This window comes from Vigna angularis, chromosome 2 (genome assembly GCF_016808095.1).
Source record: "Vigna angularis cultivar LongXiaoDou No.4 chromosome 2, ASM1680809v1, whole genome shotgun sequence".
NCBI classification, from domain to species: Eukaryota; Viridiplantae; Streptophyta; class Magnoliopsida; order Fabales; family Fabaceae; genus Vigna; species Vigna angularis.
This window is the reverse complement of record NC_068971.1, coordinates 12,205,375-12,215,827: the sequence shown is the minus strand read 5'-3', so window position 1 is coordinate 12,215,827 and position 10,453 is coordinate 12,205,375. Positions and strand designations below refer to the sequence as shown.

Sequence of the window (10,453 nt, the reverse complement as noted above, 5' to 3'; positions counted from 1 at the left end):
AATTAAACTGAACCAAAATTCGAGAAAAAAAAATTCTAATTTTCCATGACTAAAACCATACTTATTTTTTCATTAATTCATTCTGATTGAATACAACTTGCTTCACCTTTTCTGTTTTATCTGTCCAGTGGTGGCAATAATGGATCCAATAATGGCAATGGCATCTATTGTAGGTGTCGATGGGTGTCACAGAGAACAACGTTGAATTGCCCTTTGCCTCTGTTGCTTGCAACAGCATCGACAACGGTACCTGCACAATGGAGATTGGAGTAGAAACCTATACAGAGAGTAACACCAAACACTGCACCCTCTTTGCGATGCAATTATTGCATACATTCTCTTTCATTCATAATGCTTAAAGAAACAAACAATAATTCATATCAAATTTTACTTTGGTACGGTTTGGGTACATCAAATGTTTCTATATCGTTAAGAGTCCAGATAAAAAAATGGAGGTTCAAAAGGAAAAAGAAGTTACTATTTTTTTAAATCAAGACATTTTTGGAAATTGGGCCGTACGGAGCCCGCAGGAGCATGGCTCGGTCCAATACGTAGAAATGGCAACACGGTGCTTCGACCTCCAAAACGGAGGGCGTAATGCTAATACGACAGCTTGAGTCGGAGTCAGAGACCTGAAACGCTGAATTGTTGTTACAGTTGGTAGCCATGGCTGCAGCTACCGTGAAACTGCTTCTACCACTGTCATTTTTTCTTCTGATGCCGTCGTTTCTTCCGATTGCTGTCGCTTACAGACCCGGCGACATCGTTCCCATGAGCCGCATGGGTCAATACCATTCCGTTCGTTCCCATTTACCTTTTCACTCTCTGCAATTTTCTCTTCCTTTTGTACGGCGCTTTTTCATCTCTTACTCGTTTTCTTCTACTGTGATTGCAGTCGCGAACCGTGTGGCACGACCTCATTGGTCGCCACTGCCCCATCTTCGCTGTAAATCGCGAGGTACCGAGTTCGTTGAATTAGGGTTTTCTTAATTTAATTAATTAATAATTATAATTCGCTATTTTTTCTTTTTGGGAACTGGTTTTGTAGGTGTTGATGCCAATACCCAAACCCACGGGTTTCACTGGTGCTGATGCTTATAAATTGTGAGAAATTTAAATTCTCTACTTTTAATGTGTGCCTTTTGAGTTTACCTGATTTTTAGTTGAGCGTTTGAATTTACCTAAATTATAAGGAAAAAATGCCTCTAAGTAAACTTGAACTTGGTAAGAAGTAATCTGAAGGATTTGATGTTTGTACTGCGACTCTCTTTGTCAAATGAGGATCTTAGAAAGGTATTCTGTGCAGAGTGAATGGTGCGTGACTGATTCGTTTCTCTATTCAGGGATAGTTATACTGGAATATTGGTAAAAGGAAAATTAGAAGGTAGTGTGGCTGAATTTAGGGCTATGGAATTTTAACCACATTTAAAATGAGCAATATGCTGGCAAGAGATGCTGATTTTCTATTTTTCTTGTAGTGCATGGGTGATAAAAGTGAACTTGGAATGCTTGTTACAGGAAATGAAATGAATAATGTATCATATTCTGAACGCAAATAAATGAAATTCTGTGCTATTTATTTACTGTACCCTCTTTTTATTTATGTGGTGATTGCATTGTCGTGATCAGTTTCTATTCGGTTGACCTTGTGTCTTTAATTGCATTACTTCTTGAGAAAATATGGTTATAGTTTTCCTCATGTAAAATTTATCTGCAGATCATTTCAAGTTGGGAGGGAAAAGTTTTTAATCCCATGGCTTCTTGTGGTTAATCGTAAAAGTACAGAGGTTCCAATGATTGAAGTCAATCTGGTATTTTTGTGTTCAAGATAGGTCATCGATTTGATCTTGTTCAGTTTATTCAACTTGTTTCGGTAGCACATCGATTGATTGGAATTTTAATGTGACGCAGAGGTATTCAGGAAGTGATTTGCATGGTGTCACGGCTAAAGTTGTGGATATGCCTCATCACTGTACGTTGTTCTTCTCTAATGACATTTTTAAAACATCGACTTCTTTACGTAGAGGCTGATATCCGGGTTATAACACGTCTAAGTCCCCTGCATTTTCAGAACTTTAGAAAGTGAAAGTATTATTCTTAACTTACACATGTGACCTTTTGTCAAGATTCGTCTGAAATGTGTTGGAATATGGAAATGTTAGGGACTGTTTCGTAAACTAATTGCATAGATTCAAAAGATTTTTAATTTATTGTTCCTAAACTTTATTTGAAATTTTGTCATCATTTAACTCTCTAATTCTTCAATTCCTTCTAATTTTATGTTTATCAAACTTTTCTTTTTATGACATGACCATTCTACATATAAATTTTATCTAGCGTGTATAATTTCAATGACATTTATCATATTCATGTATGGATGCTGCAGTCTCTGTTTTGTTGATTCTGCTGTAACCTTACACGTTATTAGTGAAGACATTTTTCTTTTCTTTTCTTACCAATGTCTGAAGGAATATAATTCTCTGTTATTGTAAAATGTTGAGAAACTTGAAGGTTGTGACTCAGTGTTGTTAAACTTTTATTATCGATGATGAGACCTGATTCTGTGGAACCTGTATATTCTGTAGACATTGCCTTTCATAAAGAATATAAGTAGGCTGATACCTTACACTTTGATGAATTCCTATCTGTTATTTGTCTGGTATATTGATGAGAAACATTGGGCAATATGATTACTTAAGTTTGGCTTTTATAACTCATTTCTAGTGGCCTTGAGAACTTGGTTATACTGACAGAATCTTTTTTTTTTCATAGATGTTGAAATTCACCCTGAGATTCGTAGACAATTCTGGGACCCTGAGCATTGGCCCAAGCATGTACTTGTCCGATATACATGGTTTGTGTCTTTTTAACTTCAGCTGTGTATGTAAACATTTTATATAGTTTGTCAATATTAATTTTGAAGTTTGAACAAATTTATTGTTATGGAAGCCCTTGATATAATTTGCTTGCATTCGAGGGATTGGGTTATGATGTTGGGATTCATTGTTTTGAAACCTTGTTATGCTAGTAGCGTTATGTGGTAGGACTTTTACTAGTTTTACTATAGTATTTAACCTATAATATTAATCTAAAAAGGAGGCAAGTTAACGCTTTTGCACTCATTGATGATGATTTTGTTCTTTTTAAGTTTTTTATTCAGTTTCCCAAGATTCACAGGTATATGTTTTAATACCCCTTTTATCGATGATGATATAGCAAACAAGTTGTAATTTAAATAATTTAATAGTAGTGTTTATGGCAACGGTTACTGTCGCAACATGGTCCCTTATTTTGTTATTTCCTTTTGGTTTGCAGTTCCCAAACTTGACAATAAACATCATCAATTTATATACATCCTTTTGGTTTGCAGTTCACAGTTCACCAAATTGACGACAAACATCTTCTATTTATACACATGCCGTGTAGGCATTAAGTTCATCTAAATCACTAATCAACTTTTTCCTTTAAACATAATTTGTTTTCTTAACTCCTATAGTTGCAGTATTTATTAAAACACTTGAATGAACACAAGACATGAATTTTCTGTGCTCCTTCTATATGTGTTAGTCATGTTCAACATTTTGAATAATAATAAATTTCATAGATTGGGGAAAGGAACACTTGCTTAGTATGCTTTCTGAAATATTTCAGGAAGGAGCACTCAGAGATAGATGTGAATTCAGGATTTTTTGTTCTTTTTGGTTCAGGTAAATTAATGACTTTCTCCTGATTCTTTGCATATATGGTGCATATTAGTGAGAATACTTGATGATTGTGAGAGATGAGTGAGAACATTCTGTAATCACCTTTAGATAAAATTTAAGGGCCAGGGAAAATTTCAAATAAAAGTGCTCACGTGACTCTCTCCTCTCCCTCTCCCTCTCCCATGTGCTGGTTCCATATTTCAGAGGTTTGTAGAATTGTTTTTCCCAAGTTCTGATACTTTTTGTAGTTTATCCTTTCATTAATTCTCCTAAAACTGCTTCTAGTTCCAAACACCTGTAACAGCTTCTAGCTGAAATTCATTCTGCCCATGTAGCCAGGAAAGTTGTTCTGATTTTGGTTCCCATTGAATTTATTAATGAATTACAGTATGTCCCGTTTCATCAATGAATATTTTATACTTTTGGCCCACATATTGCTCAACTATCTGTTTAAACAGGAGCTATAAATACATAAGCAAGCTACATGTGACTTCTCCATCAATGAATTGTCATGACTATACTAAGCCATTTCTCTTGTAAAAAATATAATGGCACTTATTTGTAGGTTATTGACCTGACAATGAGCCATAAGCATATTATTTGCCCTTGAACAAAATCTTTCCTTCCTCGCTGGTCCTGTATGTATTGAGAATTGTCATTTCTCTGAAACTTGGACGAGGGAAAGGTGGGATTGGGGTAAGGGATGGGGAGCGGAGTATCGTGTTCTTTTTACTTTTGAAGTAATCCTGTCGTTTAGTTTTGTTAAGACACACACACATCTAATGTTTAATGTTAAGACACCCATCCACACATATAATAGAAGATCTCTTGTTAGTGTGTCGTCCTTGAAATTTAACTCCCATTCTGTTGGATTTACCGATTGACAAGAGAGTAAATATTTTGGCACCCTTTATCTGTCATTTGCTGCACACAACATACGTGGCTACACCATAATTTTAATTTTACAAATAGTCGCAATATTATCGTTAGAATTTCAACAGTGTACGTTTGCTCAGGATTTAAATTACTTGAAATATTCATTTTTTATAACTAAAACACTATGAATTTGTAGATAACGTTGTATTTTACTAAGCGCGTGTGCACTTATGCTGTTTCTGCTTTTAAACATATCCAGGGCTCATGTTGTCATTCATCCTTTCAATCTACGTATTGCAATCATCGCGTGACAAATTCGAAAGGTACTTCTTAGTTCAAACTTGCAAAAGAAAATTTCTTGTTTTGTTTATTCACGGCAGTATTTTTCATGCTGTTTGAATTCCCAGATTTGTAAGGGAAACGGTTGTAGAAAGCAACCTGGCTGGTGAAGTGGTAGCAAAGGTTGAATGATGCAATGTACACATTGGAATATTGTATTCGTGAATAGACAAGATCTGTTTTGGTGGTAGAGAAAGAGATTTTGTTGTTTTATCACACAAGGTAAGAACCAGTTGTTTCTTGATGACGGAGGTGAGAGTGCGAGTTGGAGTGTATTAATTTTATCAGGACGAGCTGTGCAGTGGGAAGCACCGAAAGTTGAGATATTGGGTGTATTAGTTCATGGGGAAGGCTGAATTGTTACAACACTGCATTAGGTTAAATACTTAAAATGCTATACAAAAATAAATCAGAATGTAAGGTATTAGTTGAAAGTGATCGGAATCATTTTGACCTTTTCCCTTGTCATTAAATTGGTCCTTTTCTTGTGATAGTTGTTTATCTTCATTCCACCACCTTGACAAATCACTGACACTCCCAAGATATCCTTCCCTGTCTAGTAGATGAAATTATTTTGTTTTTCTCCCGAAGACTCGTCATTTCTTTGTCTTGTAACTTGAGAAGTGTTAGTAATATTTTTGTAATACACTCTTTTACATTTTCTTGTTTGTCATAATTTTAGAACTAGCATAGTGAAAGGTTCATTCTCGAAAGAACAATTCAAACAGTTAAAATTCTATATCTGTGTGTGTATAATAGATTAAATTGCTAGTTGAAAATGGGAAGATGTAGTTTGAATGTTTATTTGGTTTATTTGTAAAATAAAACATAACTAAATTGTCTCTTTTATAACATTATTATATAATTTTCCTTTTTTTAAAAAGTCTTGTGTTCAAAAAATCTACTTTTGGTTAAATAGTGTTGCCAATACACTCGTGCTTATAAAAGTTGTTACAAATTTGTTTTTTTTTTAATTTTCTAATACTATTTTTTTTCTATCATTAATATATTATTCAATTATTAATAAATTTTGTAATATATGTATTAAAGTTACTTGAACTAAAATAACTTAATTTTTTTTTAAATTGAAAAAAGCATACAATTAAGGTTTTGTATAAATTAAAAATGTATATTTTATGGATACAGAAAAATTTATACTTAAGCTTATTTCTTATAAACGAAAGACTTTGGCATCACTATCATTACATTTTGTTGGGGATGTTCGAAGCCTCCAAGTTTTTCACGCGCAAAAGACAAATTTTCACTGTTACATAAAATATTAAAATCAAACCTTGATGCTTAAATAATACGAAAATTAAAGGTTTAATACCTATTTTGGTTCCTCTTTTTGTAGGGTCTGTTCAAAGTTGTCCTTCTTTTTTTCAAAAATTTACTAACATTCTATTTCTCGCAAAAACGATGCACGTTAGTCCTTTTTTGTTACGACGTTAAAAAGACTAACGGCAGAGCTGGCAAAAAACTGATGAGTTGTACAGTTTTGGTTGTGATGGCACTGTGACTTCATTATATATGTTAAAAAAAATAATTTAAAATGACTTAAAAGATAGTTAAAAATAATTTTAGGATTAACTAAAGCGATATTACATTTGGGGTAAAATCAATTCGCGATTTCGGGGTGATTTAGGGTTCAACAATCATCTTTCCAAAAGTCCAGATTTTGATTATTGGTGAAATCAAGTTCGTGGTTCGTCAAAGAGCGTGGTTCGTTCGTCAGTGCTAGTGAGGTTAGTGTTCTTACTTATGTTGTTGTTATAGTTACTGATCGCATTAGTGTTCTTACTTATGTTGTTGTCTTTAATGGGTGGATTCTGTATTTGTTTTGTAATGGGTGGAATGGGTTAAAATATGATTATATTTGTCGCGTGCTGGGGGGTTTATTGAAAAAGTACTGGCGTTTGGTGTTGAAATTGGTCCCATGGGGTTAATTTAAGTTAATGAGTGGTCCCCCTTTTCCATTTGCAGTGTAGGGATGTCTAACGATAGGTTTGAGGTAGTGGTCCACCATGGTGGGACCTTGATAAAGGAAGTGCCCTTTAATTATATAGGTGGGGAGATATGTTATTGGGACATTGACCCCGATACATGGAGCTATTTTGGAGTAGTAGGTTTACTTAAAGATTTGGGTTACATTGAAGTAGATGAGTTATATTACAATATTGAACATGTTTTATATAAGCTATATGACGATAAAGGAGCTATGAACATGATGAATGTGGGAAAATTGTTGGGGAAAGTCAACTTGTATGTTGTACATAAAGTGAGCGAAGCAGTGGTTGTAGAAAATGAGAATGAAATTCTTTACCTTTGCCAAGGGCCTGCAGAGAGTGGTGAGGGTAGTGGGGTTGAGGTTGGTGTAGAAGGTCTTGTTGAAGTGCAACAGGAGGTTGAGGAAGGTCCTCTTGACTGTGGTCGTGACTTGGAGAGAGATGATGGAGTGCAGGTTGACACAGAGGGTAGCGTGGAGGTGGAGCAGGATGGTGTACTGGGGGTGGAGCAAGTGGTTGAAGGGAGGTTAACCAAGAGGGTGTAGTGGAGGTGTAGGGAGTGGCTGCAGTGGAGGTGGAGGAACTGGGTGGAGTGGAGGAAGAAGTAGAACTGCATAGTGAGGAAGAAGTAGAACTGCACAGTGAGGAAGAAGTAGAACTACACAGTGAGGAAGAAGTAGAACTGCACAGTAAGGAAGAAGTGCAAGTGGATACTGAGGATGAAGCACATATTATTGGTGAAGAGAACTTGGAGGAGGTAGGTGATTTGGGTATTGATTTGGACAATAGTGATTCAGAATACAGGATGGAAGACAGTGATAACGAAGGACAAGGACATGGTAGGGGATTGTCAGATGATGAATGGGAGTCAGATGTGCTGTTAACTCCAGATAATAGTGGAAGTGAGGAGGATGACACTGAGGACAGACCAAGTAGAGGTCCCTTTCCTACATATGGGAAAAAGAAGTCAATGTTAGATTACAAATGGGAACTTGGTACTATATTTACTGATAAGGATGAGTTTAAGGAAGCCATTAGAAGCTATGCTATTCATGTTAGGAGGGCTCTTAAGTTTGTAAAAAATAATAACCGTAGGGTAAGGGTGAGATGCATGGGTGGGCAAAAAAAGTGTCCATGGGTAGCTTACTGTGGGTATTTGTCATCACACAAGATTTGGCAGTTAAGGAAGATTGTTGATGTTCATTCTTGCAGCAGACAATTGAACATTAAAATGATGAATAGTAAGTGGTTGAGTCATGAAATAGATAAGTCTTTACATGAGAATCCTAGTATAAGGGTCCAAGACATACATACTAAAGCATTAAGGAAATGGAACACCAATGTATCAATTTCTAAAGCAAGAAGGGCGAAGTTAATGGCATCAAGTCAACGTGAAGGGGATTTTAAAGAACAATTTCAAAGGATTTATGACTACGCACATGAGGTATTGAGAAGTAACCCAGGGTCAACGGTTAAGGTTAAAGTGAACAGTGATAATGGTCAGTCCATATTCAAGAGATGTTATGTTTGTCTTAAAGCATGTAAGGACATTTTTATTAGTTGTAGGCCCATTATCTGTTTAGATGGGTGTTTTTTGAAAGGTCTTTATAAGAGAGAGCTGCTTATTGCTGTTGGGAGGGATCCAAATGAGCAAATGCTACCCCTTGCATATGCAGTAGTTGAAGTCGAAAATAAAGATAGTTAGTCCTGGATTTTGCAATTATTGGTTGAAGACCTTGGGGGCAATGAAGTTTGTGGGGCGTACACGTGGATGTCTGACCAGCAAAAGGTACATGCACTACTTAAATTATTTTATTATTCATACTTTATTAATCATGTGTGTTTGATTAAAAAATTGATGTTGGCAGGGGTTGGTGCCAGTTATCCAAGAGCTTTTGCCTAGGGCAGAACAAAGATTCTGCATCAGGCACCTTTATGCTAACTTTAGGAAAAGATTTTCTGGTCAGATATTGAAGAATTTGATGTGGAGGGCTGCCACAAGCACATACCCTCAAGCTTGGGAGAGAGAGATGTTGAATATCAGAGTAGTGAATGAAGAAGCATATAAATACCTCATAGTCATTCCCCCAAGGTACATTGTTTCCCTTACATGCACAAAGATTCTGCATTACTCATGTTTGGTAACCCATTTTCTTCATTCTTGTGCAATAGGTATTGGTCAAGAAGTAGGTTCAGAACTCAAGCAATGTGTGATACTCTAGATAACAACATCAGTGAAGGTTTCAACAGTGTTCTTGTTCATGCCAGAGCAAAACCCATTATAACCATGTTGGAGGATATTAGACTGTATTTGATGAAAAGATGGGCCACGAACAGAACGAAGGTGGCATTTATGGATTTTGATGTCTGTCCAAAGATCAAAAAAAGACTTATGAAGGAATTTAATTTGTCAAGATATTGGATCCCAAGGTAATATTGTTCTTGTGCCTTATTTATGTTCATATCCAATTGTTGATGTGCCTTATTTATGTTCATTTATTTAGCTGGTCTGCAAGAAGAATTTTTGAGGTTAGGCATGTTTCAGTTATTGGGAACAAGTTCACAGTGGACCTGGACAATGAAGAATGTAGCTGTAGGAAGTGGATGATCAGTGGCATCGCATGTTGTCATGCAGTTGCATCAATGAACTATTCAAATGTAGACCCAAAAACTTTTATACCAATTTGGTTCAGGAAATCCACATATGAAGAGGCATATGCGTCCATCATCTATCCTGTGAATGGCCACCTCCTATGGGAAAACACTAGTTCTCCTAATGTACTACCACCACTTAAGAGGAAGATACTTGGGAGACCAAAGAAAAAAATAAGAATGGAGCCATGGGAGCTAACTAAGGATGAGACTCAAATGAGTGTTGGTGGGCAGCGAAAGAAATGTAGCATCTGCCGTGAAGTGGGACACAACAAAAAAGTGTGCCCTTTACGTCTAGCCATCATAGAACCAACAGAACCAGCACAGGCACAAAGTTCACAACCCCTTGCACCTTCACAACCATCAAGTCCCCAATCTCCTCACCCACCACAACCAACTCAAGATTCCATCCGAGATTTAACTCAACCAATAGGAAGGAAAAAGTTAAATATTAGAAGAAAAGATCCATAGATTTAACTGAAAATTTGGATGTATTTGGATGTATTTTGTACTCTTATTAAGTACTTTAATTGTGTATGTTGTATTCTTATTAAGCACTTTAATTATTTATGTTGTATTGTTATTAAGCACTTTAATTTTGTAGTGCTATTAAGCACTTTAATTAAATATGTTATTATAGTTGTAGTGATATTATGTTGTGATATTTGGAAGTAGTGATATTATGTAATTATATCTGTTTTTTGCCAGGTATCCTTAATATGTATTACAGTCATATACGTTAGGGACCACCTTGAACAATTTTTAAAGGAAAGAGGGACCACCATGAACAATTTTTAAAGGAAAGAGGGACCACATTTAACATTTTTAAAACGTAGGGGGGACTAAAACAAACTTTATTGCACAAACTCAGATTGT

General features: G+C 35.8%; 2 protein-coding genes across 3 annotated transcripts; both read left to right on the top strand.

Moving 5' to 3' along the window:
- Nucleotides 1-560: 560 nt before the first annotated feature.
- Nucleotides 561-5,580, top strand: LOC108327812 (uncharacterized). 2 transcript variants are annotated; one of them, XM_017561525.2, is made up of 9 exons: nucleotides 566-798; nucleotides 896-958; nucleotides 1,049-1,104; nucleotides 1,718-1,811; nucleotides 1,912-1,972; nucleotides 2,773-2,854; nucleotides 3,652-3,707; nucleotides 4,840-4,903; nucleotides 4,988-5,580. In XM_017561525.2, the coding sequence occupies exons 1-9, from the start codon at nucleotides 667-669 to the stop codon at nucleotides 5,049-5,051; spliced, it is 672 nt and encodes a 223-aa protein (XP_017417014.1). In that variant the 5' UTR covers nucleotides 566-666; the 3' UTR covers nucleotides 5,052-5,580. The 2 variants fall into 2 exon arrangements, with proteins under 2 accessions (XP_052729750.1, XP_017417014.1); XM_052873790.1 differs by lacking the exon at nucleotides 3,652-3,707 and having other exon boundaries at nucleotides 561-798; nucleotides 4,988-5,072.
- Nucleotides 5,581-7,476: 1,896 nt separating this feature from the next.
- LOC108327275 (uncharacterized) lies at nucleotides 7,477-10,048 on the top strand. The gene is made up of 4 exons (XM_017560996.2): nucleotides 7,477-8,714; nucleotides 8,794-9,017; nucleotides 9,098-9,355; nucleotides 9,430-10,048. The coding sequence occupies exons 1-4, from the start codon at nucleotides 8,697-8,699 to the stop codon at nucleotides 10,046-10,048; spliced, it is 1,119 nt and encodes a 372-aa protein (XP_017416485.1). The 5' UTR covers nucleotides 7,477-8,696.
- The last annotated feature ends 405 nt before the right edge of the window (nucleotides 10,049-10,453 follow it).

Excerpts from the sequence above, each read along its gene's own strand:
- LOC108327812 (XM_017561525.2), top strand. The coding sequence starts at position 667 with ATGGCTGCAGCTACCGTGAAACTGCTTCTACCACTGTCATTTTTTCTT. Across the intron at positions 959-1,048 it reads TCTTCGCTGTAAATCGCGAG|GTGTTGATGCCAATACCCAA; the intron begins GTACCGAGTTCG and ends CTGGTTTTGTAG. Across the intron at positions 2,855-3,651 it reads GTACTTGTCCGATATACATG|GAAGGAGCACTCAGAGATAG; the intron begins GTTTGTGTCTTT and ends GAAATATTTCAG.
- LOC108327275 (XM_017560996.2), top strand. Across the intron at positions 9,018-9,097 it reads CTCATAGTCATTCCCCCAAG|GTATTGGTCAAGAAGTAGGT; the intron begins GTACATTGTTTC and ends CTTGTGCAATAG. Across the intron at positions 9,356-9,429 it reads TCAAGATATTGGATCCCAAG|CTGGTCTGCAAGAAGAATTT; the intron begins GTAATATTGTTC and ends TCATTTATTTAG.